This window comes from Solanum stenotomum, chromosome 12, assembly GCF_019186545.1.
Source record: "Solanum stenotomum isolate F172 chromosome 12, ASM1918654v1, whole genome shotgun sequence".
Taxonomy (NCBI): Eukaryota; Viridiplantae; Streptophyta; class Magnoliopsida; order Solanales; family Solanaceae; genus Solanum; species Solanum stenotomum.
The window spans coordinates 46,933,716-46,961,662 of NC_064293.1; the positions used below are offsets into that span (position 1 = coordinate 46,933,716).

The window sequence follows — 27,947 nt, forward strand, 5'->3', positions numbered from 1 at the left end:
GATAAATCTTCCACCCCAAATTGTGGTGACGGTGTGTTCTCTGATGTATGGTAATGTTATCAAATTTCTTGGGAGAGTTAGGTCTCTTTCTGATATTATCTCAATCAAATATATTCATTACTCACACAACCTGATGTTTCTCTCTTCAGGCCAAGTGTGAAAATGAAACTTGTTGACATCTGAAATAGCAAATACTGGGGTCAAGGGGAGCACACAAGTACACGCGATGGGGAGTCAAAAGAACGTTCTGATAACGTAATTGGAAGTTCCAACAATTGATCAGACTAAAAAGATAACTTCATTTGGTCAAATTGTATGTATCAAGATAAAAAGGACAAACAAGGTGATTTTTGACGATGTTGAAAGTTGATTTTGGTTTAAATTCAAGAGTTTTTGGAAGTTCGCAACTTGCAAGTTTAGATGCTATTTGGTATATTAAAAGCTAGCAGTTACTATGCTTTTTCCATTAGGAGCTTAAAAGGATTAGGTTCTTTCTAGAAAAAGAAACATCGATGGTCTTACCTTTCTTAGTTTAATTGATAAAATATTACTGTTTCGTAGTGATGAATGTTGAGGTTCAAAAAATAATGTTATTCCTTCTCTGTTTTTCCTGTATTGGAATCACTATTTCATTCATGATCATTATGTTCTTCTCTGTTGAAATGAATATACCTTTTCTCACTGAATTCATTTATTATGTTATTGTTTTAAGTTGGTTGACATAGCATGTTCTCTCTGGGTTGAATATAATATGGATGATTTGTACATGTATGGAGAAATCCTCAGCAGCGAAAACCACACTGGATCAGATGGACATTTACATTTCTTCTGATAAATGTACTACTTTTAATTGCAAAAAGATATATACTCTCACTTATTCCTGAATAAAGATCTGTACATGTATCAATTATATTACTCACATATCTACTCTGTTCCGCCCGTGTATCTCTTTATAGAAACAAGTTTTGGTTGGTATTTGTGAACAAATCGCTTGGATTAGTTTCTATGTGGAAATAGTTGCTTGAAAATACAAATAAAACGACTTCACAAGTCGTGGGATTTGATTTTCTTGATTGCCTTCAAAAGCACGTTCTTAATATTTCATAGAGGCTTTTTTGGATTTGACAGTAAGTTGGTGAAAAAGATTGTGTACTTACTGTTTTTATCACAATTGAAGTATTCTGTTATTTAGTGGGAATACGTCTTGCCTAAACTCACATGTATAGCTTAGAGTAATTCTGTTGAACACTTTTTATGTTTGATACATTTCCTCTTGAATCTTGAGAATTATAACTTCAAATATTTTTTAAAAAAAAATTGCAGATTTTTTTGTTGGTTGAATTCGAGTTGTGAACCCCAGAATTTCTATTATATTTATTTTTTACTTTCTAATGCTTATGAATGGTATAATGTTTGGTGTTAATTTAATTTTATTGCAGGATTTTATATTTTCTTGGGTGGTCAGGCAATGAAGTTGAGTAGCATATAAACTCTACACATGGGTTAATTCCTGAGACTGGTCATTTTCTTTTACAGTATCCAATCTCAATGACAATTAATTGAGCTCTTAATTTAAGATCAGAAATTGTATGAAGCAATCAAAGTTGTGGAGGTTTCAGTCTCATTTTTTTGTAAGGTTAATCTTTTTATTCTTATGCTTTATCTTGTTTTCTTTCAACGTCATTATGCAAAATCCTTAACGACTCCAGATGAGAGTTATTTTTGCTTATTTTATGTATTAAGACATCTCTTTGCACCATTTCATAATCAATGTCCGTGATATACTTATTCTACAATTGTTTGATCTGCTTGTATCTATATTTATTTTGTGGTGTATTTGGAATGATTAAAAAATATATACTTGCATTTATAATGGTTGTAATACAAAGTATTTAATTTTTGGCAGCCCAAAGTGGTGGCTATTTTACTAGTTTAAGTTAAATAAAGCAATACTAATGAGACTATGGTCAATACAGATAGATGTACACTTCGACTACATTGAGAAACAAAACTCGAAGGCTCTTCTAGGGCTCACATGTAAATCGTGTAACAAGGGAATTAGAGACGCACCTACAAAAGAATATTTCACATACACCGAAGTAAGAAGACTAGGGAATACAATATTTAACCAAAGTCAGCCTTCGACACATCCTCGGTTTGGCCCGCCACCGAGCAAAAACAATGTACATAATCCTCACATTGACTGAACCCAGAAAGCACATCACAAAAACAGCTTTGATAGATCAGTTTTTCCCACCACTGATTGCAGCATGTACATAATCCTCACATCGACTGAACCCAGAAAGAACATCACTCAAAACACCAAGAACATCAAATGCCTCCTGGAAATCCGTTGCTGAAGTCATGTCATCAAGCCATGATAACAGTTCAGACGAGAAATCTGTCATTTCCTTAACATTTAATAGTCTCTCTTTCATGACTACCTCCCAGCCTTCTAGCTTTCTGCCCTCGTCATCATCTTCCACATTCTTGGAAGTCCCTTGGGTTTGCAAGGTGGTCGCACTAGGTGATTTTTTTACCTTGAAGAAGCGCTGCAGCTGTTCTATCAAACCAGTGTAGACAAGCATTGGTTGAATAGTTGGGAATAACTCAATTGATCCCCCAGCCTCAGAAGCAGATGTACTTGTACTTCCCGACTCCGTTTTCAAAGCCCCAGACACATTGGGGGAAGAGCGAGGCACAGGCCTGCCATGAGTCCGCTGGATATACGCATGGTATATACCTCGTTGTAAAAAGGAAGAGCGATTCTGCAGCCACGACTCATAGGATTCTGAAAGAAGTGAGGTAACCATCATGAATTGGACAGTCTCCTCTGTACCAGCAGAAGTCTGAGTTCCAACGGTAGTGGAGGCTCTGGATTCTGATGCAGGAGAACTTAAATAGGTTGAGATAGACTTGATCATGATATGCTGCTGAGAAGAATCATGATCAAGAAGGTGATGAGCCATTTGCATCATGAAAGGCAAAAATCGAGCATTACTGTCTTTTCCACCACCCCTGCAATCTGCACTAAATGAAGCACCAGTGGCAAATCGAGCAAGCATCTGCATGTCACCCAAAAAAGATTTGCATTAGCATCAACAGTCTCTGTTGTAAGCAGCTTCACCTACTTCAGAAGTGGAAAAATCAGCCCAAAAATATGTAACCAGCCAAAGTTTGAACTGGTTCGGTCAATAACTAGATAGCTAATGGTCAAGATGGGTTGACCCATCAAAATATTGGGTCAGCTTGGGTTGAAACAAGTGTTACCTAACGGGTTAAGACCCAACCCAACAGGTCATAATTAATTATCCAAGTTGGTGACCATTAGCAACTTTTGAACCCCAGCAGGAATGATAAATTTCTAAGCAGATTGTGGGTTCTCGACTTTTTGTACTTCTAACAGAGGTAATGTTGACTTAGTTGTGTTTCTGACCTTATTGCTGTCAAATTTTAAACATCAGATAGTCTGATTTGGAATACGTTCAACACATATTCTTACCTTTTCTGCAACTATTCTACTCTATCAAATTACAATGGGAAAAAGTAGAATAAAATGATTATAAAATAAAGTTGAATAAATTGGAAAAGGATTTAGAAAAGCAAAAAAGAGGTCCTGATTTTCCATCCGAAGGGAAGTCCATTTGCCATAAGAGAAAATGAAACACATTTTTGACCAAGTTTTCAGATCTTCTACTCCATGCTCAAGAGAATAAGAATGAATTTTATGAACAAATTCGTAGTCTCAAGAAGTGCAAGAATTTTTTCTTAATTTATTGAACCAATTTAACCTTCTGAAATCAACAAAAGAGGAAGCACACAAAATCAACAATAACAACATACCCAGTGAAATCCCATAAAGTGGGGTTTGGGGAGGGTAGGTGTATGCAGACCTTATAGAGGTCGTTTCCAAAAGACCCTCGGCTCAAGTGAAGCAAATCGAAGTAGGAATGTGAAGAAAAACATGACAACTAATAGGAAAGCATTGCAGAGCATATATGCAAGTAACCGTAACATCAACAAAACGTGGTAAACAGACGATGACAGATACCAAAGCACACAAAATCTCATGTGAAAATGAAGGTTGTAATCCAACAAGAGAACTGTTTTTGACTGGTAGAATAACAGAGAATAAAAAATAAAATTCAGAAGGAACATGCTTTGGTAGTTCAGAAGGGCATTCTGTGTGATAAAGAAAGATTAATTACTGTAAGAACATGTATTGGTGAAGTATGGTTGAGGAAAATAAAGTAGCTAGGTCAAGTTGTGGGTTATAACCAGTTGATTTATCCCACTTTAACCCAACCCATATTGACACAAGCAAACTTTAGGCAAGGTTGGGTCATTAGCTGTTCAATGCGTTAACCCGTCTTGACCTACCTAAAATTGACCCAACCCTCCCATTTAGCACCCACAACCTACATCATTGTCCAACAAAACCATTCCTCCCTCCTCAACCCCAACCACACGGAAAGGGAGGGATTAAAATAAAAGAGGCTGGAACAGAGAAGGCAATAATGCAATTCAAAAAATGAGATGGAAGATTATTCCAGCTTGCATTTGGGGGACAGTTAGGGAAGAGAGAAACCAAAGATGTTTTGAAGATAAAGCCAACTATTCCAGAAGATGTGCTTAGGGCTGTTCGATTTTTGGTGTAAAGGAATACACAAATGTTACCTTCTTAAAAAAGAAAAAAAAGAGGGATAGAGAAAAAAAAAGAAAAGATCAGGAGTGGAGAGATGGAAACATGATAGAAAGGAATAACAAAGATGGAAACTCACCAAAACAATGTCGTAAGTTAACAACCGGAGCCGACTCCCATCAGCACGCCCAAGAGCATTCAGGTAATCCCAGTATTGGTCAACATAGCGTATATATTGGCCTATTGGTACTGATGGACCTCTCAGTGGGAAAAGATTATTGCATAGTGTCTCGTTATTTCTTAGGGCTGCTCCATCCCATTCTTTTTTAGGTTTACTTAAGGCCGCATCTGCTCGTTTAGCCTCCTGATGGCACTGAAAATGTATGATGTTGAAATGGCTGACCGTTGTGTAGACACAGTCCCCACGAGCATTTCCAGGGCTTCCAACACCAAGATTAACCCGTTTACTATAAGTGTAAACACCAAGCAAGTCTGTAGGGCGCAAGCGGTAGCCTTCACGACAAACCATGCAAGCCAAGCCTTCCTCTTCTTCATCCTCAACATCTTCCAAACCATCCAAGACAGGTCGAGCAACAACAATACGTTCACCACCATCTGAGGACAGTTCTTGGTGCATACCAAGTCCCTGGTACCATAAAAATGAGACGAATCTCCTTAGTTACGATATTGGCACAACCGAAACAACATCTATAACCTCAATTGTTAGATATTAAATGTTGCATCTAAAAGAAATCTAAGAAGCTTCATTAAATATATCATAAGGAACACATGGAAAGGGAAGAAGCATATTGTGTCACTAGATTAAAAGATATTCTTGCCAGAGAATGATTAGATGCTTGATAGAAAACTTTTCTACTTTAGCATCTGCATATATGAAGTAACCACCGACCTACATTGAAGAAATTCTAGCTTCAGTATCAATCATTTCCTAAGAGATAGATACTGTTGCTAAGCTTCTGTACAATCCCACAGCGTCTCAATATCAGTTCTTACATTCAAGACAGACACTTCTAACTTCCAATTTTAAATTATATTTAGCAACATGTTTCAACTACTTAAGAAATATTCTTAAGTAATGCTCCTGTTATGTCTACTCATCATCTAAGGATCTCTAGTTCTGGAAATGCTTTGTTACCAAACAGGAGATGATGATATGCAATTTTGCTGGGAAGATTTGACCATAAAATATGCTTCAGATGAGGACAAGTGGTATTTCATCATTCATTACTACGCAACACATCAGTTGTGTTAAGTCGAGCCAACACAAAAATGAAGACGCAAAGGACATTAAGAATAGTAATGTAGGAGTTAAGTGTAAAGTGGGATGGCAAGGAACCTGCAGTAATTCTGCTCTCTTCCTCAATGCTCGTCGCCTCATCTCATCCTTTGTCGCATGACGTAGTTGGTGAACTTTCTGAGCTAAGAACCCATCACCTTTTCCCTCCTTGTCAGACAGCGTGTCCAACAAGTTTTCAGCCCTGGCTCCAATCTCATTTTCACCGGCGACACCCTCTAAAGCATGAAGCAATGGCAAGATTCCTCCTTCATCTATGCACTTTTGAGTTGCCAAATGGCCCATTGACAAGCCCCTCAGCATGGATAAAATAAGAGGAATAGATGGAAGCTTTAAACCCAAGGCCCACTCCACAGTTGATTTGAAACCAACCTGTCCAGTGAAAGCAAAGCTTTCTTTCAGATGGCTGATTGCAGCCCCAGTAATCCCTTTTTCCAGTATAATATCTTTCAACCTCTCTCCACAGGAACTTGTCTTGAGGGATTCTGAAACCCTAACAAAATTCTCTAGGGTGTATTTTTGCTTTGAGGCTTGCTGTGCAATTGTTTCATCTTTCATATTGTCTTCGTAAAGTTTTTGCAGCCTATCAAATTCGCGCCAGTTCTGTAAACAAGGTTCAAAATGCTGTACAAGAGCTTCCATTGCTGCAGGTTCCCCGTAAGTCAAGTAGGGCAATATTCTTGCAACCATCTCAGTGTTCCTCTGCTGCTTATTTGACTTTCTAAGTCCAGATGGATGAGACAATCTTTCAAGGAAAAGTAGTACAATTTTCTTTGCCTGTTCACCAGCACCTGCTTCATCACTGGAGACTACATCTACATCAGAAGTAATGCTGATGTTATCACTCTCATTTGCTTCTAGTGTTAAGCTCTCCACGATCAAAAGAATACCCTCAGCTGGTTCCATGGCATCCACAAAGAAAGCACGCCTAGCAGTCTCAAGAAGTAAGCCTAAAGCTCCCAGCTTTAGCAATGCTTTCCTGTTTTCTCTTATCTTGCAACAAAGCATGAGCAAATTAAGCACTGCAACTAACTGCTCTCGATTGGACTTGAAATCATCTTGCAAACGCTGCAAAATTAACCAGTATCAAGACATGAACAAGGTCACAAACAGAATCTGTCATGATCTAATTATCACCAGTATGTCATTTGTCTAAGCTACAGAAATGTATAACCTTTCTTGCGCAGTCTCTTCAACCCAACATCCAAATACAACCAGTTCTAACAACGGGAAATAAAAACCAAAGCAAAGCAGGAATACCAAGCAAAAGTACTACTAGAAGGGAAATGAGTTGCATGTATAAAATGAATAACCTGCTAAAGTTTGAATCAATACTTATATACCTGAACCATGCCTAAAAGAATTTCCAGTCCACCACAATCCCGCACTGCACCAGCTATCGCAAACTCCACTTCTGGATCTTGGGTCTCCTCTCTATCCTCGTCAATTTCTTTAATCATGGGCTCAGTAGCTTCACCATCTAAGCCCTGAATAAAAGATCGAGGAAATGTTAGCGTACCAAAGAAGCTATACAAATGCCAATCAAGCATAGATGTAAATCAGGTTTTTCAAGGACAAAAAGACAAAAACAACATAATAGAGCCATGAAAAGAAGATTTTTTTCCCTTTAGGTTTGCATCAGGAGAGGAAGAGGCAGGCCGAAGAAGTATTGGGGGGAGGGCGGGGGAAGTGATTAGACAGGACATGGCACATCTTGATCTAACCTAGGACGTTTGGAGGTCGTGGATTAGGGTAGAAGGTTAGTTGGTAGTTGAGCATTTCTCTTGCCTCCCTGCGAGATAGGCTTGGTGGTTATGCTTGGACCTTCCTTCTTACCAATAGTATTAGCACATTTCTCGTAGTTATTTGATCTTCAATTTCGGCTATACCATTGGTGTTTTTTTGGGGTACTGATTATTGCATTATTTTGTTGTTATTACTGTTATTTCTCCTGTTTGTTTTGTATTACTCTCCATTTTGCACTGTTTTGTTGTTGTTGTTGCTCCCATATCTGTATCCCCTTTTCAAACTGTTTGATAGGCTTTATTTAAGTTGAGGGTCTCCTGGAAACCACCTCTCTATCTCTAAGAGGTAGGGGTAAGGTCTGCATGCACTCTAACCTCCCCCAACCTCACTTGTAGGATTACACAGCGTATGTTGTTGTAAGGTTTGCATCAACTACATTCTACAATACAATGGCAGCAAAAAAAAACAAGAGAACCTGCAGCCGGTAGGTCACTGTCATTGGAGGGCAATCTCGAACTGATACAGCAGCACTGGAAGAAAGTGAAGTTGTCGAGGCAACTACACTTGCAGACTGACTATTGGATTTCTTCCATACTAGCTCAAAGACTTGAGCAATACTCAAATCTAGAGAGATAATATTCCCAGCGACCAACAATTCCATGCCATAATCATCTTCAAGCAGACCCAAGAGATCAAGTTGCTGGCAGATTTTATTTTTGACATCACGCATCAAGGGACCAATTTCAGCACTTGAATATGGATTCTTCGTCATTGATCCCCTGATAAATTCTTCTTGTGTATGAGCCTTGTTCAAGATCAGAAGATACACTGGTTCTGGTTTTGATGGGCTAATCAGATTGCAGAGTTGCTCCAAGATGAACTGCATGACAAAATAGAAGAATGTAAATTCACCAACTAAAATACTATGCACCGAGCAGATAGTGGAGGAAGAAATCGAACTGACTCCCTATATACCAAAATAAATAGGAATCCAGGCAATGATCAAGTATCAGCAAAAGGAAAAGTAAGACTTCAATCTGCTTGATAAAATGGTCTTCCCCAATATCAACTAAAGAACAAACTTTCCAACAATATAATTTAAACTAAGAAAGCATGTTAACTGTTTCTCATTTGAACCTGGGAATATCTGATGAAGAAACTTGTGGAGAAAGAAATTCAAGAAATCATGTACAAATTGTTCCATTGGTATTGAAATTACTATCCCAAATAAGTAGTTTGTCAACCGCAATCTGATACTCCAGCAAAAGAGGAAATCAGATCTGCTGCACACATTTTCAATTTTTGAGCCCAAAAATAAACTAAAGAAGAAACAGACAAGCAAACGTAGGAAATCAATTCATAAACCAGAATATTTTCTCCACAAAAAGAATTTTAAAAAAAATAACACTTCACTAATATGGCAGCTTTATTCTTTGGGGAAAAATCAAGAAATTCATTACGCACCAAAGAAGTTCGGCCTCTGTTCTCATCTCCATGAATTTGTAGACCAGAAATGCATGCTTGGATGAACTGACGTTTATTTTCATTGCTCTCTAGCAGAAGACTATCAAGAAGATCTTTGAGAAGTCTATTACAGTCATTTATAAGTTTTGTCTTCTGCACAACCAAGCCCCTAATCACAATTAAAGCCTCAAGAACCTCTGAAAGCAAATGCTCTCTCATGAATCTACATGAGAACAGCCCAGAAACATTGATCAGCAAATATGTCAGAGTGAATAATTCAATATATTAAGAATGTAAAGAGTACTTACCTGGATCTGATTTTTGGAACCTCCAAAAACTTGCCAAGGAGCTCAATAAGTTTATGAAGAATAAAGCCCTGAGATATGTCAACATGCAGGCTCCTCTCCAACTTTTCAACATTAACCAGTTCCTGAGTGATCAACTTACATATCGTTGTTAAGCAACCACACACAGTCAAGAAAAGACGAGCATCCTCCGAGTCTATCATTTTAAACAGCAGTTCGAAGTACTCAGCAGCGTTTTCTCCGGCAGAAAGAGTTGCCGATAACAAAGACATGAGCAAGTTTAGCAAGCGAAACTGCCGTGATGAACTCTGGCCACAGAGTAAGCTAATCAACATACACATCTCCGACCTAATAGACTGTGAACAAGCACTCAGTATGAGTTCCGTAACCCATGAACCCAGCTCAAATGATGATATCTCACTTCTAGCTGTTTTTGAAGCATGTCGCTTCCACCTGAGAAGATATTTCAGTGCAAGATAGTCATGCCTCTGAAGACGAGATCTTTGACCACTTTTTCCAGCCGTAGAAACCTTATACTGTCGTCTCACAAAATCTAGATAGGAGGCCCCTTTTTCCCACTCTGAATAGCTCAACAGTTGTATATCTTGAGCCTTCTGAGAGCCATTCCAACTTTTCTCTGACGATCCTGACATTGACTTACTCCCATTAACAAGGCTATTAGATCCAGAAACATTTGAACTGTCATCTTTCACTTGTGTGACATGAGAAGATTTTCCTGCTCCTTGTTCTTTGTCAACAACGTTAGGCTTTGGAGGAGTACAAGCCTGAGATATGATCCTCAGGCAAGGAAGAATCACATGCTCAGATATTGCAGGATGTTTAGCTCCCACCTTGATAGATGCAAATAACAACTGGAAAACGACTCTTAATCTTGATTCCCAGAATTCATCCGACAATGAACACACATCAGAAAGCAGTGACAACTCCTCACGGGTAGCCAACGCAATGTCCATGGAGCGATGATGTTCAAGGCAATACATTACCTTCTTCTGTATTAGACTGTTCAACTCAGCTACTGCATTAGTGTCACCCTCAGAGAAGGCACAAAGAGCTCCTCTAGCTTGGACACGAGCTGTTTTAGGGCCCTGATGGATGTTATTTTCGAACAGCTCAGACAGAACACCAGCAGCAACAAGTTGCTTCTTAGATGTCGGATGTTTTGATAGCACCTGTAATATCTCCAAACACTGGGTGACAAAAGTTGAAGCACAACCATAGCAACTATTTGGTACCCTTGAAACAACAAATCTAGAGGCTGGACTAGCATTATCTGATTGTTTCTGATGCAGGTAATTCATCAAAACCCGCCTCAAACCTTGGAGGGTTTGAACACTCTTACTGACAGAATCAAATGCTGCTTTGCATTTCTCACCATAAAGGACACCCAGAAGAGCAATTTTACGGTTTATCTTGCATGAAGGTCCAGGCAAAGAGACCATCATTTGCTGAACTGAATCTTTCTGCTGAGAGTCCATCTCATTTTCACCAACACTAGACACAATCTTCAGCAAAGGTTTTTTGAATCCTAAAAGCTGCTGATATCTACGATGAGCATTTTCCGACTCTGCCTCTATTGCAGCCAACCCCCTTTTCATGTCTTCATCATTTTCCATGCTATCAAAAGTGAAACTTGGCTTTGCCATAAAATTAAATTCAAACCGACCATATTTGCTGTATCCACACTCATTGCATAAGAAGGAATCAAGATTTTCATAATTGATGTTCCGGCACTGCCTACATTGATAGGCATTCTCATGACAATTATTGCAAATACCGTGCCTATCAGTCACAGCCCGACTGCAACGGGGACATTGCAATGGCTCAAGAGACAAAGCTTGAAGATTTTCATAAAAAGAATCCAACTCAATCATGAAATTACATGCTGTGATTGGGATGGCAAAATCAACTTTCAGCTCGGTTTGATTAAAAGCAAGATGGCAGCTTTTTGCACGCTTCCAAAGGGACCAATTGTTTTTCAACTCTGACAAGTCAGCCACGGGCCTGTTATTGTAATAAAGGTTCAGAACTTTCACTGACTTGGATTTCCGAGCATCATGAACATTCATGGCCACACTCTGAATGGTGTAGCTACCAGTACATTTCACAATGATGCGGTTGTCTGTAAACTTTGTTTCTGACTTCAAACTTTCAAGCTTCATCCTACTAGAGGGAACCTCAGGGGAGCTGCAGGCTACACAAGGCTCACTCTCAAGGTAGTAACCATCAAATTCCACCAAACCACTCAAAGTGTTGTATATTCGAGAGTTTGGATGATTAGCCAAAAGCTCATTTTGTGAATGGAGTGTGTCAAATATGCAACTAATCACATCAGTGGTCAAGCATTTGTCAACAACTTCAGCACTCTGTTGCTTCGCACCATGATCGGGGACCTTCCCTAACAATAATGTAACAAGTTCTGTAAATTCAATGATGTTCTGCCCATACATTGGCAAAAAATTTACCTTCTGCAAAAGAGCAGTTAACAATGTTTCCTTGAATGCCAGATTCCCATGGTACCAGACACCGAGAAGAACTGATTTGGATTCTGAGCGCACGGAGCTTGAATTCCATTCCAATAGAAAGCAGTCAACAAATTGCCTCAACACATCACCTTTTCCACTGAAAACATCAACCACTGCTTCCATATCCAACTGAGTTTTTTCAACACCAGAATCACTTTCCTCTCCCTTCTTCTTCTTTTTAGATTCAGGGGCTTGTGACCCTAATTTAATTGCAGCTGTTCCAACTTCCGCTACCTCAGCCTTCTGTGATGAGTGGCTGCTATCCTTCCCAGTATAGAAGGCCAGATTCAGAAGCTTCAATGTCTGAATTACACACTCCTCCCCAAAATAAAATATTCCATTCAAAAGGAAAGGAAGAACATCACCATGCCTTAAACAATACTTTTGCCAATTTCGAGGACGAGCTGCAGCGACTTCAGCCATGGTTGTTAGGCACCTTACTATCTTCACACTTCTCTCGTACGAGATTGAACTTTGAAATCCACCAGATTTATTTATGTGTTTATAGAACTTTTTAACTTCAGTTGAGAACTGCCAAGAGTCTCGAACACTGTAGTAGTGTGTCTTACTACCACAGAGATGCAGAAAAAGCCTCCTAGCATACCTTCTAACATAACTGGTGTTAGGATTGTTGATATAGCTGCAAAGAACATCCTGATATCCATCTAGCTTCAAATCTTTACCAGAAGGCATCTTGTGGAGCTTCTCTTTCTCTCCAGCCTTGTCGTGTTTCTCTGGTCGTATCAAGCTGTAGAGCAGACGGAAAGTGTTCTCCAACAACAGCCGGTGGTAGTCCACAAATATGTCCGCTCGGTGTGATTTTGCATATGAGTCTGAAAAGAATGGAGAGAAGTTACCTGCAGGCACTTCCCTGCGGATTGTCAACAAAGCACCACAACCAGAAGCGGTGTTCAACCCAGAAGATGGATCTGTGCTAACAGATGGAGATTTAAAAACTTGAGTTAGCTCCTGCAGAATGTTCATCAGATAATTGGCAAATGCTTGTTGCCTAAGATAGCCACAAGCACGAAGTAAATGAGAGATGAAGTCTATTTTCTCTTGACCATCTAAGGTAGATGAAGCAGTTACACAAGTGGGAGTTGAGATATGTAAGGCAGTTTTGTCATGCGCTTCATTCACCACACCACCAGATTTAGTCGCAGAGCCATCAGTTCCCGGTTGGTGCCAGTTTCTCAGCATTAAGGTAAAGAACATATATACCAGGATTGTGACTTCCCCAAAAGGGGTGCGGCTTCTGGATGTGAAAGGTTTATTCAGATTTATCTCATCCAAAAACCATTTTATCAAATTCTCCAATCCTATGCTTTCAGGTTCTGAACTGTCAGCAAATGGTCCACCAACAGCTGAAGACAATCTGTAGAAGAGCTGCATAACTGGAATAGCCCCAGTTCCTGAAGTAGTTTCCATCCATCCTTTCAGTTGCTCAAGTAGTTCAGAAAGAAGGAGAGAGTTAACAGCTCTTTTGGAAGCAGAAATAGTAACAGGATCAAGTATTGTTTCTGAAAACTCTTCCGATTCAGTTGGTTCCAACTCGTGGATTGATGGAGCAGAACTCTGCACGCCAACATCAGATGCAACTGTCACCAAACCTGAATCACTTAAATCATCAGTAGTGAAATGAATTTCACTTCCTTCCCCACCAAATGTTTCCACTTCAATTGGAATAGCTGTCATAGGGTGATCTCTAGAATGTGGTGGTGGGAGACGGTCTGCATCTAGCACTTCATAACATGCCTCACACAAATCGAAATCTGGGCACACAGTGCAGTGCCATCTTCGCCTTAGGATAGGAACAGTAGAGCAACCATCACAACAATATTGAACAGATGATGTAATGGAGTCTTCTTCAACCATGACCTGAGTACTTCCACTAGCTCTAGCGGAAGCATCAACTCGCGAAGGAACAGAGGATGAGCTCTCCGAGTCATCAGTACCTATCATTGTTTGCTTGGGGAATGGAACTTGAAGGAATCTTGACGATATAGCCAAGCTGGAACCAAAGAAATGAAGATTTGGAGACATAAGCAAATGAAAAATGAAAAAATCACAGTAAGGCTTTCAGAGAAATAGATTCAAAAGCTATAACAACCTGCTGGATGTTTGAACAGCCTCATTGGCAGAGAACAGCAGTTTTTTAAACAATGAAACAGCAGGTGCAACAGAAGACCTGCCACCATCTTTGCCATGCAATGCTAAACACTCAGCATAACAGTAGATAAGTTCGACAGACGACACAACAATATTGTTCATGGTCTGTGTGTCTGGTTGCTCTATGTCTAAAATTCCCCAAAGAACTTGCATGAGTCCATCAACAACTTCAGAACCTACATTCAAAAGAACAAATAAGAAATTGCCCATGGAAGGACGCCCAAAAATTGCTTTCTGAAGGTAAAATTTGATAAGTTATAATGAATTGCTTCATAAAGTTGTCAAGAGTGACAAGAGACATGTAAACAAACAGATAAGGGAAGAGAGAGAAAATTGGGGGACAAGGAGGTTGATCAAAATAGTGAAGGAAACAATGCCCTTCATTATTTTGACCCTAGCAAATCGCACCACATCTAAGGGTGAGGGACATTGGATACTAATACAAAGAGTTATCAGTAAACCAAAAAAAAATTTACCATTCATCTCAAGAAAAGACGCAAGGTTTGAGCGACGATGCAGTGCAATCTTGGAAACCACACGCATCTGTGCAGTAAATTCCTCCACAATCCACCCAGAAGTGGTCCCATCCATGCCAAGTTTTAATGAGAGCATGGCGGTGGATTTCACAACTCCAGCAAGTCGGATGGCATCCTTAACCTATTCAGACAGAAATCTCCAATCATGTTAAAATATTTTACAAAAACAGAGAAAGAACAAAATTAATTCACTCATTTCAGACAGATGGTCCAGGCAGTTACTTGGTAATATATCTCCCTCTTTGGGAAGACAGCCTGCAGAACACGATTGGCAGCTGCCTGCAACAGAGGCTCTCTGTCACTTTCAAATACTGTTTCTAACAATGGCTTACACTTCAATTTGCTCAGCTCCCCCTTGGCTTCCTCAACTTTTGAGCAACCTTGTGGTTTGCACAAAGAGTAGATTCTTGATAAGAGCTTCAGTCCAGCAGCCACAACTTGTTCCTCCAGTGATGCAGACTGTGTTGCACGACACTTCCTCCTAGATCCAGCAGGCCATGAATTACAACCAAGTACACGAGCCTCCATGTCAAGAACAGCATCCATCTTCTCTTTCCACCCAAATTCATCCTTCGATCGGCCATAAATTTCCAAGGAATCTATGCGGGGTAAAGCAGATCCACTAAATGTTGGCCCAACAGATATTATAAATTCTTCATCAGCAAGGAGTGACTCGGCAACTGTAAACGGAACATCATACCAAGAACGCATTCCCTCATCTAATTTTATCCCTCTCTGAAATACAGTTATCTCAGAAGGTATGTGATTCGCTGATGTGTTACCCACATGCAATCGCAGACCGACCATGACAAGGTCAGGATTCGAATTGGAAACAGTTACCTGGAATAATGGCACACATTAGAAAGTTGTAATATAGGAGGCTATGATCTAGATTCCAAAACAGAGTGCATCAAAAGTTAGCATGCTAATTTAATGAAAATAACGACAACGACAACATACGCCAGAAAGATTGGGGCCAAAACCAGAGAGCTCACAGGAATATCAAACTGTACAAATAACAAAGAAATATAGTATTAAAATGTTTGTATTCCCCTATTAGGGGATAATAAGCTCTCACAAAAAGTAGCAGAGAAGGCTGAAAAGTGACTCCCATTATGTTATTCACATCGCCGGAAGAGGGACTGGAACGATCCTACGCTATTTAGCTCCAAGCTCATCATATTCTCCAGAAGGAAAAGATAAATTCTTAAAACCAAAGTTCACTACAGGAGATGAGATTGGATCCGCATCATCAGCTATGGATATGCCTGCTTTGCTACATTTGAATTACCATACCGAAGCCAAAATTTCAATATCGTGGTATCTGTATTACGGTATTTGGTGTGCATTTTCACGAAAAAAAATCAACACAATTGGGATTTTTTTTTATTGGAAGCAGTTACTAATTCATGATGTACGGTATTTATTAAAAAAAGTATTGCAATAATAATATTGTACCAAAATTTTAAATTAATTATACAATCAATATATATTATATTATTCTATAGATAATAACTTTTTAATCAAAATACAATCAAATAAAAGGTCTAAAATCCAACATTTAATTCGTTAGGGAATATTAAGGACTTGCAATATAATCATATGTTTGATTAGAATCAAATAGTACTAGTACAACTTAAACCTCATTTAATATCATCTTCAAAAGTGTCGTGGTATTTGTTTTAGACATCCAACTTAATCTTAAGTATTTTTTTAACTATCCTTGTATTTTATTTATTTTTTTAGTTAGAGTTGTGTACACTTCTTTTTTTTTTTATGTCTGGGCCAACTTTCAAGCACCTTGACTAATTCCACTGGATAGAATAGCTTAGCTAGCGTTCCGGGAGAATCTAGTCATTTAAGAACTTCGTTGCCACTAGTAAATTAGACCATCCCCAAAAAAGAACTCAGAGCCTAAAGAGAAGAGAGTTTAATCTACAAGAAGCTGGCAGAGCTTTAGCCATTGGACCACATCCATTTATCCTAAACGGTAACCCTTTTCATATTCATTCTTCGAATGACGCTAGTGGAGACTAATTCCTTCCGACTACGGAAGATACTACTCCAGTCCTTCCAGTGGTTCCTTCCCAAAAAATGGAACGAACCAAGTTAACCTATACGAGAGTGAGGAATAAAAACCAACAATCAACTTACCGCTTTGTCACCTCCCACATCAACATGTACCAGGTAACTCTGGCCACCAAGAATAGGACGGATGGAAAGGATCACCTAGTGTTTCTGTCTTTGCTAGGATTTGAACCTGACACCCTTGGTGCTAGAGTTGTGTACACTTGGATTCTTACTTATTAGACTGTAAATTTTATAGTAATTGCTCGTCTTTATTGAAATGTCATTTCTATGATGATTATTAACGATGAGAATTGTTTTTGCTTTTCTTGAATATATTTTTTTTATGTGATGTGTTAATATGGTATAATTGAGACGTTTCTTGAAAGTTGAAGTCACAATTCTCTACTATATGAAAACAACATTATGTAGAAGATGTTGAACAAATAGTTGATCTTTTAGGCTTTTTGTCAATAATCTAGGCTCTTTTTAGCACTTTCTCCAGAATATCAATGTTGGAGAATACAACATTACGAACTTCAAAAAAGAAACTACAGGTAAGTCGAAGTCGAATAAACTATGTTTACTGACTTACCGTACCACACTTTCCAGGACTGTAAAGAATAACGATTGCACTCATATAGAACAATTCCCATGTGTATATTGGTAATTAGAGTTAAAAGCCTTGTCTGGAAAAAGGGCAAATGCAATCACACATTCAATCATATTCAGTTCAAAAGATTTGGTTGATCTTAAAAGGGGATCTTATATAATTTCGTGCATAAGGGCTACTTCTTTGTTTTGTCCAAACTCAACATTGCACTCTCTTTCCAGTAAATAACAACTTCAGCCAATTTCCCATCAAAACAATGCACTTAGGGCTTGTCTAGTAGGAAGGGAAAGGGATAACTAATCCTAGAATTAATTTCAGGATGAGTTTATCCAATGTTTGGTTGGGATTAAATCGCGGGATAACTTATCCCAGGATTGTAGTGTTATTTTTATCCCACATAGAGAATGGTATAACTAATCCCAGGATAACTTGTTCCTAACCAAACGAGCCCTTAGCTCATTTAAGATTCAACAGGCAAAAGCAAGGATAACAACCGCATATGATCATGCTCTCATCTCTACTCAAAACACCTAGATTGTGTAGCCAGACCACCAAACACAAAAATAAAGATTGAAACTGTCAAATCATCACTCAACTCCAACTTTAACCTTTTTAAATGTGAAACATTTTCCACTTCAGAGGGTGAATCTTAAACAACCATGTCTAGACAGAGGCAAATTCAATGAATTAGGAGACAAATATAAAATTACCTTGAATCCACCAGGGCTGGGACTCTCTAAGAATCCTTCATCAGAAGCCAGGGTTTGTTTAGCTACTTCAGAATCACCATTCCTTACAGCATCACTACTCAGCTTCACATCTTGTGTTATACATGTAGCTCTCTCAAAAAAATCAAGTGGAAATTCTGGTTTTGCACCTCCATAAGCCTTATTGTTGAGGATCCCAGGGCCAAGCTTCTTAACCTTATCACTGATAGCACTGACACCAGAGTCGACACCAGCTGGAACATGTGAGTATATCTGAAGGCTTCCATCTTCATGTAACACAAGACAGTGGATTTTGTCTTTTGACAAAGGCTTATGAGCAGCAACCCCTACAACAGGAGATGCTGAACCCACTGAATGTCGCAAGTTCTGTACGAGTACTTCATGTTCACCAAATGAGACAGCACATGCAGCATTTGAGTTCAAACTTGAGAAGCAACCAAGCAAGGCACTGCCACCAAATAAATCTCTCCACCGGTGCAATCCTGCTGGCCGAAGTTTACCATCTGTTCCATTCTCCAATATGGCAGAGGCCTCTATTAGGGAAGTTACATCTGGATTTACTCGGCCAACCAAGGTGGTCCCATCTTGAAAGGACAAAAAGAGTAACCGATGCATTAGCGAAAAATATAAGGAAGAACCTTTTGCATGTCTTTCTTTACCCTCAATTTGCAGGATTTCCTTCAATGGCTTGGCCCCAACATTCCCTTTTGTTGACGACAACTCCAACCTGTACAAGCTACCATGTTCTGAAAGGACAATCAGAAACACCCTACCCTGTGAAGCCATAATAAGTGTAGCATCCATAATCATGTCATCAGGCAAAGTGAAATAGTGCACAGGACTAATGTTGTCAAGGGATAAATCATATATTTTAACAAATTTGTTGGTGACCACCATTAGCTGAACTTGAGATCCAGGGACCCAGTCTACATGTTTAATATAAGCACCTTGTAGAGGTAGAGCAAGTTCAATGGCTAAACGATCACTCACTTCACCTCGATGATTTACCGTGAGAACCTGGCAATCTTCATAGCCAGCCACTGCAAGGTAATTTTCTACAAGAGGATTGAAAATGAGATTTACAATCTCAAAACGGACAACATTCCTAGAAAGAGGCTTCACATTGGTCTTGTCTGCAGTCACAGGAGCAACAGTAGCTTGTCCAATAAGCTGTCCAACATCAAATATGGCTACCTTGTCACCTTCTCCAACAGCAAGCCGACCTCGTGTGCTAACACTGAGTAAAGATTTAACTAAAGAACCGCTAGTCAAGTGGGATTTAAGTTCTTTGGCATTTGAATAATCAGCCTTTATCTTCAAATCTAACGATCCACTTTTATATGCCTTCTTCAATTGCAAAAGGTCAACACTGTTACACAATACTTTCTCATCACCCAGGAAAATTTTCCTCTCCCTGGAAAGGCTAGAGTCTCTCCGGCTTGTAATAGAAGGCAAAAATGAAGAGCAAAGTCTCACCACACAACTTTCAAGATCAAGCTCATTTAATAAGATTGGCATCCCATCTTGAAGGTCCTTTGGAATAGACATCTTGATAGAGTTGTCTGCTTCCGCCAAAACATCCTCATCGATATCAGAATCACTGTCAGGAAGTTGATCTCCATTTTCGGTGAAAGGCAGAAAAGACTGGAAGTTACTAGCACCACGACTGGCTGTAGTGTTGCTTCCAGCAAATTTTCGAGGTTTCAGACATTGACAACTGTTACCACGAACACCTCCTGCACCACAGTCACAGAAGAAGCGACTGGACCTAGAATAAACCACACGATGACCCCGGTGACAAACTTTTGCACAAACAGAGCAACAGCCTTTAGACACAGTCAGATCACATGTGTAGCAGAAGTACCAATGTTGTTCCATAAAATTGCTACCGCTAGATGTAAATGTACAAACTTTAGAAGCAAGGGCCATTTCACTGTTATTATCTTCCTCATCATCTTTGTCCAGGCTACCATTCTCACCATCAGATGTTCCATCATCCTCATCTTCATCAACAGAAGTTGCATCACATTCAATTGATGTGGACCCACCTTGACTGGCAGAAAGGACTAAAGCATCAGTGTTCTTCCTGGAGCCAACAGATCTAGTAGATTCAGACCCCACTATAGAACTACTGTTAGAGATAGACTTCACAAACGATCGTTCAGTGGCACTCTTAGCAGAACAGCAATCACTCATGACACTTGCCAGGAAACCAAAGAGATATTTCAGCCCTTGAAGCATATTCTCATCACCAGCCAGCTTCTCAGTCAGCAACATTGTCTGCCGCATAAGTTGCTTGATTAAATTTTCACCTCCAGAAAGCTGAACGAGAAAATTAAAATAACATTTGGCTACAGTGAAATCAAATAGCAGAAAAGCCTTATCAAGTGAAATCAGCATAGATTTCACCAAATGCTTATGTAGTTCCTGGGACAGGATTTCAGGAGGAGGAGACAGCAGGCATGTGATGAAATTCATTGTTGATTCTCTTAGAGAAACTGAAGCTCCTTTTGCACATGCAACTCCACTAGATTCAGTTCCTAAAAGCCTGGTTTCAAGCCACTTTGACAGGTAGACCATGTCCATATGAAGAAATTTCTTCTGCAACTTCTCTTTGACATGAGCATACAAATCTCCAGATAAAAGATCAACAAAAAAGTTGAGAACCCTGGTATTGACCTGCTCAGAGTTGCATCTGTCTAGAGCATCAACCAGAACCAACAAATCACCACGTTGTGAACCATAAAGATCTTTAATTTGTTTGGAGACGTCCTCGAGAGAGAGGAAATAACTCAAAACCCCAACTCTGGAAGGCTCTCTCTTTAAGCTATCAACAATATCAATTACCTTGACAACAAGAACTTCATAAATGTCGCTAGTATCAGCACCATCTCTCTCATTGACACACCTTAAAAACTCCTCCATGTGTTTTAATATGAATAAGCTACTATAGTCAACACCACCAGAGCCTTCAGTCAACCTTTGGTAAAGAGCATTACATTTTCCATGAAGGTCTTCAAATATTCTGTCACACTTGATCCTACAGACCAATTCAAGAATCTGTGAGATGACCTGTGACTCCAAGCAAGCAATTCCTCCAGCATCAATGACCTTCATTAGCCCATCTATACAATTCACAACTCCTGCAACATTAAGGATAGATGAAAGCAGAACCCCACTTGGAGGTTGAAGAAGACAGGGGAATCCATGCAACAAAGATTCCCATAAAACTTTGGAGTGACCTCCTAAAGATAACTTGTCAAGAGTTGTGTCCAGCTTTGACAAAGTTCCATAGAGAGGCTTATATTGGCACGGATCAGAACCCATCTTCTCAAGCAATTCATCCTGTTTGCATTTGTCAAAAACAGTGTGCACAAATAACATTGCAGGTGAAACTCGGTTGGCCAAAAGCTGATCACTGTCAATCGTCACAATTAAAGCTCTCTGGTAAACTTCTAGGTATCTCTTCAGCAAAGATGACAATACTCTAATCAGCTGTTCAACTTGATTGGCACCAACTAAAGTAGAAATAACACCTTCAGTGAAGGCACAAAATTTACCATCTCTTGATGTCTGCACAGGTGAAATAGGAACAGCAGAAGCTAGTGACTTATTCAAGCAGTGTCCAGCGGTACCAGCAGTAAGCAATGACAGTGACAGAGATAACCAAGATCCAGCCCTTAAAGAATCCCATCCAAGTTCTCTCACATCTTCTGATACATGTAAATCATGTAAGCGATGAATCAACTCCAGCAACATAGCAGAAAAAGGTTTGTAGTTTATTTTCCCCATTTCACCCACAAGTGATTGGCTAAAGTAGACAAAATGCTCAGCATTTGAGAGTTCAGGAACTTCAGCACTAGTTAGCCAAAGATGCAGATGTTCCAATGTGGATTTCAAGACGGGTAGATCCCAACAAAGCACAAAAATATATCTCTCAATTATCAGGTCCTCCACTTTTTCCGGTTTTTTACCTTCCCAGAACCTCAGTATCCTGGAAAAAGAGGCACAGATCTCATCCCAGGACAAGCCTAGGCCTGCTATTGTTGGATCATCTCTACATGCAGATGGTGGAAGAGGTGCGATATCAATCAGATGACTTAGCAAGACACTGTAAAAAGGTGTTTCTTTAATAAAACCACCTACTACACCTTCAAACAAAATTGAGACCCAAGATGAAGCATGGCTGCCACTGACACGAGGCCTCAATCTTGAAGAAGCAGCTTCCCTCAGCTTGGTCCTGAACTCCAAAAGAAGGGATGACGGACAAACATGGGGATAAAATGCCATATGACGAAGCATTACTATCAACCGTGAAATTAATAGCGCCCAACATGACAACTGCGTACTATCAAAACCATTGGAGGGAACAGCAACGGCTTTAAGAGTAGAGGATACCACATTAGCCTGAACAGCCTTCTCATCTTCTGAAGATAGGTGAAAAGCCATTAGCAGTATCTCAATATGGAACAACGAGGGAAGTATCTCCAGAAACTCCTTCAGGTTAGGACACTTTGAACATATAGTTTTTGCCTTTTCAAGCACAAAATCAGCAAATATATTGTAAATTTTGGTCCTCAAGTTGCTGCCAGCAGAATCTACCAGACACACAACAGCATGCGCAAGTAAACCAAGAGTTAGATCATTGTAAGCAAAAGCACCATTTTCAATAACCAGGATTTTCTCAACAAGTGATTCTCCAACTAAATCAGACAAAACATGACGCGACAGGAGGTTATGGAACAGATCAAGGCAAATGTCACCGAGATGCCTATGACTAACTTTTATTTGTTCATTTAGAGCTATCCCATCATCCTGACCTCTTTCTTCAGCATCACACCATTCGGAGTTGAGTATAGAAAGCAAAATATCAATGTGGTAGCTTGTAAATTTCCTGCACCCATCTTCATATACAGGACCACACCATTCATGTGAAAAAATGCAATCATTCAAAAAGCTGAGCAATTCAGTTGCAGCCTGAATGGGCATATTGCTTATATTAGAACTAGGTGCAACGGCAGGTTGATCATATCCATCCACAGATCCTGCTGAACGACCACCCTCTGAAAAAAGGTCGCCAAAGAGGGCTTCATCTTCATGACAAATGGTGCTTTCGGACTCAGACGTAACAGATGTTTTGGTAACACTGGAACATGACCTCTCCAATTTAGGCTTCAATTTGACACCCTCAGAGTGAAGGAACAATAGCAGATGCATTAGATTATCCACCCACAGAACTGATGGTGGAAATATTATTCTCAAGAGTTCCTCCACCGAGTACTTCTTCAGCAGGTTGACCTTGGCTGAGTGAACCTGACATGAAGGAGGCTCCACAAGTTGGCTGGCACTTGCACCATCACCATCAAGGCCCTTGTACTCAAATAGCTGATATGTTCTATTCCTCACATCTAAAATTAGATTGAGAACATAAGAAACCACACGGGGGCAGTAGGCCAAAGGAGGCCTCAGGTTAGCAGCAGCACTCTTGCTGTACCTCCACAGATTAGGATCCAAATGATCAAAAATTGCAGCTGCAATGCATGCTTGAATGTTTTGAAACACATGAGTATTGCAGAAAATTGCCTGTACAAGCTGAATAAACTCTTCAAGCAACAGCATTACTTGACTTTCAAAGCCACTCTCAACTGCAGGATTTCCACTAACAAAATCAAAACCCAGCCTGAACAGGGTGGGCAATACCTCAGTGAATGAAGCAACAGATTGGAATAACTTGGGATCAAAGTGAGCATATGAGCTATTTTTAGTAAGTCTACCCAGTAACTTGAATACTTTCACACAAAATGAAAATTTCTTCCTCAAATTAGGAAAGGGAAACTTCTCATCAAATGGAACTGGAAGCCTTAAAAGGCTTTTGCAAACAGTAACAAGACGATGAACACACTCCAAATGTACAAGTGCCCAATGCTGAGACAAATCGATCAATTTATTACGATCATAAGGAACAGACTGCCCAATAGTGGCTGTATCCACATTATCAGGGTGCATCCATCCAGAAGCCAATGTCATTAGAAGGCTATCAGCAGTTTTCTCTTCCTTTGAACATCTTCCCCCTATAGAATCAAACAAACAAAAAACTGTTACATAAACATTATATACCAGATGATTTCAACATATGACGCAATTTCAAATGGTCAAGAGTACCTTGAAGCATGCATCTTGTATCGTCCTGCCATTTACTAACACTATCTTCAGTTACAGCTATTGGCAACATATCCATGCTAACATTAGAGGAGCATGGCTGTGACAGATCAAGCTCTTTGTCTGTTTCATCAACTAATGCTATTTCTAATAGCTGCAGGATATAACTCTGAATGTAGAGAGAACATGATCATTAAATATAGCACAAATATGGTGCATAAACAACACCCTAGCAAAACTTAAGAACAAGACAGTATACTTAATTCAATACCTGAAGCATTGAATCATCACTGTTGCAAATCCATTTTTCCAGACAACACAAGGCAAACTCTACAGAAAGCTGAATAGCCGCCACAATTACAGGTTCAACTCGCTCAACTGTGATAATATCAAATAAGCCGCGCGCAATAAAACTTCTACTAATTATATTAAATTAATAAACCTGCAACTTACGGATAAAGTGTTAACAGTACCTGATAAAGATCGAGTGGAGTTGATAAGCGCAAGTGCGAGGGAAGCTACTGCTTGAATCTGTGACTGATCCCAAAGTTGAAGCCCTAACTTGTTGGCATCATCGGCGGTGGGTTCTACTGATTGCTGGAGAATTGAACATAGTTTCTGGAACCCTAGATTGAGTGATGAATCAGCGCGAAGTCTTATAGAGAGATCATCACCTGATGAGAGAACATCGACGAGCCTGGCGATCTCAGCCATAACTCTTTTTTATCACGAGAAATCTATCAGTGCATAACAGTATGATCGATCGGAGAGCAGAGAGCTCTCGCGATTACAGATGAAATAGATAGGGTTTGAAGTATGCAAAGAAAGTGGAGTTTGAGATTGAAATGTGAACTTACTGGGAAAGATTTAAGATTAAAGTGTTGAAGGTTTAGAACTTGTTGGGCAATTTCTTAGGGGTAAAATGAAGAAAGTAGTGTACGTGTAAAATTAGTACTAATGAAGTAGGGAAAATTATTTGTAAAGTTGGTTTAAAGCAAGAAATGAAAGATATGAGTAATAGAAAAATGTGACTCTAGAGTAGTCTCCAAGTCATTCTTTGGAAATTTTTTGTCATTTTTTGGAAAGTGTGCTGCCAAGGTGCGGTATATTGTCAAATAATTCAAAATTAATAAGATTTTATTTTTTTTTTTATGAAAACCACTTGTTCGAAGTTATCTCAAAAGAGAATCAAAAAGTATAAAAGAAAAAAGTTTGACAAAATTAAAGATGTTTTTATTAAAGAGAAACTTCTACCCATGTCTGTTATTAATCTTTATGCTATAACTCTTTCATTGTAATTTACAAATTCTTAATCCTCAATATATGGAGACGCAATCATTTGTGGACATAATGGTTCTTGATCCATTCAATCTAGACAATTTTTATCGTGCTTTGAGTTTTTTAAAAAATAGAACGTTTAAAATTTTATCTTTAAATATTTGTTTGATTTTAAAATTTGATCAAATCCTGAAATCCAAGCTTTAGGATCTGTTTGACCACAAATATATTTGGAAAAAATTAGAAACTAATAGTTGACCATATAATTTGTCATTACTTGACAAATATATTTGGCAGTTTTTCACAAAATACTTTCATTATAGAATGATAATACAAACTTGTGAGTATTTTCTCTAATTTTTAGAATTTATGGGTATAAATTCAAAAAAAATTAAGTCAAATATTTCTTGCAAAAAATTATGATCGCATGGTAAAACTTCACTAAAAAATGACTTGTCAAATATATTTGGAAATTTATAGTCAAATGATGACTTAGATATTTTCAAATTTTCATAAACTGACTCATATCAGGTATAGATTTTCACTCATAAAACTATAATTTCCAAGTATAATGTAACTCCAAACACAATTTTGAAAACTCAATTTTTAAAGTTTCAACATCAAAAAATCATGATTAAATGAGAAATAATCGTCTAACCTATGTTAGGTGTTTCTTTCCTAGGAAATGGGAAATTTACCGTGAAATCAATTACTGTATAATCGTCAATTAGTAATGGCCATGGACTGAAGAACATAATTATGAGCAAACAAAGGGATCGTTTGGTAGAGTGTATTAGTAAAAATAATGCATGATTTAATTATATGTATTAGTAGTTTCTTGTTTGGTACATTTTTTCATGCTATGTATAACTAATGTTTGCATTAATTATACACTCTATTGTGTATTGATGAATGTATTACAAATACCATGGATTTCTAGATATTAATAGTGCCAAAGATTTAATACATGCATTAATATGGTTAAATACCCAATTACTCCTTAAAAGTACTTTTACATCTTTTTCACCATAATTGTGAAGGATACTTTTGTAAATAAATATTTTTATACAATGCATACTATTTTGAATACACCAAACTAAACAATGCATAAGAAATAATCTATGCATAACTAATACAAGTATAACTAATACATGCATTACTAATACACTCTATTGAGTTTATTTTTATACACTCTGCCAAACGATCGCTTTTCATGTGTTAACTCAACATGCTTAGCTTAATTTCTATTTTAATTGTGACATACATTATATTATCGTGAGTATTATAGTCATTAAAAGATCTCAATTTTATTTTTACTTATCATTTTCAACAAATCAAGAAAGGACAATCTTTTTTATTATAATATCAATTAATAAACATTGAGTTAATATCTTTGAAAAATGTACTCCCTCCATCCCATATTAGATGAACATCTTATTAAAATATTTATCCCACATTACTTGATCACTTACTAAATCACGATATAATTAATTAAATTTCTCCATTTTACTCTTACAATTAATATGACATTTGGAAGTTTAAACAATACTTGAAGACCCAAGATTTTTGTTTTTCCAAGAGGATTAATATGAACAAAGCGCAAAATAGTAGAATTGATTAATCTATTAATGATTTCTTAATTACTGTGTAAAATAGAAAAATGCCCATCTAATATGGGATAGAAGGAATAATGAGTAAATATGTTCGGGACCTCTCAATTAGTAGGAATAAAATGATAAACTCATTATATCGATTATTATTTTCTTAATAAATGTGCGAAGTCAAAATATGACAAGTAAATTTGAACAAAGTGAGTTTAACTTTTTAGAGTAGATTTGATTGTATGTTTCATATAAATTAATCTAAATTTAAAAATAGGTATATATTATATCTCATGTGTTTTAAGGAAAAATAAATTCACACAATCAAATATGTTAAGCAAAAATATATAACCAAACACAAATCAAACTTTAATAATTTAAAATAAAGTGATTTTTTTTACAACACGTGTAAATATAATTAATTAATTTTTTAAATTCAAGTATTACTCGCAAATTGAACTCACAATTAAGTACACATTTTCAGTGAAAGGAATTGTCCGGTAAAATGAAAGCCAATTTCATTTATTTTAACTTCGGAAAAGGCTCAAAAATGTCCCTAACCCATTAGAAATGGTTCAAAAATGTCATCCTTCCACCTATTGGTTTAAAAATTCCCTTAACGTTTTTTTGGGCTCAAAAATGCCTTTTAATTAATAGAAATTTGATGTGAAATTTAACTGAACAAGTGGCCAAATTTCATTGGTCCATCTAATTTTTTTTATCAAATAAAATAAACCCCCCACCCAGCCCAAACCCGTTTCACTGTCAATTTAATTTTTTT

The 27,947-nt window shown here is 38.2% G+C and overlaps 1 protein-coding gene across 1 annotated transcript; it reads right to left on the bottom strand.

Annotated features, from left to right (window-relative positions):
• Window positions 1–1,846: 1,846 nt before the first annotated feature.
• On the bottom strand, window positions 1,847–25,127 carry LOC125848387 (auxin transport protein BIG). The gene is made up of 14 exons (XM_049528243.1): window positions 24,761–25,127; window positions 24,559–24,665; window positions 24,291–24,456; window positions 18,111–24,199; window positions 14,943–15,560; window positions 14,661–14,841; window positions 14,126–14,360; window positions 9,476–14,026; window positions 9,168–9,390; window positions 8,179–8,583; window positions 7,301–7,444; window positions 6,000–7,025; window positions 4,782–5,288; window positions 1,847–3,065 (listed from the first exon to the last, which is right to left on the bottom strand). Exons 1-14 carry the CDS (start codon window positions 24,999–25,001, stop codon window positions 2,244–2,246), a joined length of 15,315 nt encoding a protein of 5,104 aa, XP_049384200.1. The 5' UTR covers window positions 25,002–25,127; the 3' UTR covers window positions 1,847–2,243.
• Window positions 25,128–27,947: the final 2,820 nt, after the last annotated feature.

Bases quoted from the DNA above. Each gene is read 5' to 3' on its own strand.
- LOC125848387 (XM_049528243.1), bottom strand. From the start codon at position 25,001: ATGGCTGAGATCGCCAGGCTCGTCGATGTTCTCTCATCAGGTGATGAT. The intron at 24,457-24,558 runs GTATTGAATTAA...CTCTACATTCAG, and splicing joins GTGATGATTCAATGCTTCAG to AGTTATATCCTGCAGCTATT. The intron at 14,842-14,942 runs GTAACTGCCTGG...CTGTCTGAATAG, and splicing joins AGAGGGAGATATATTACCAA to GTTAAGGATGCCATCCGACT.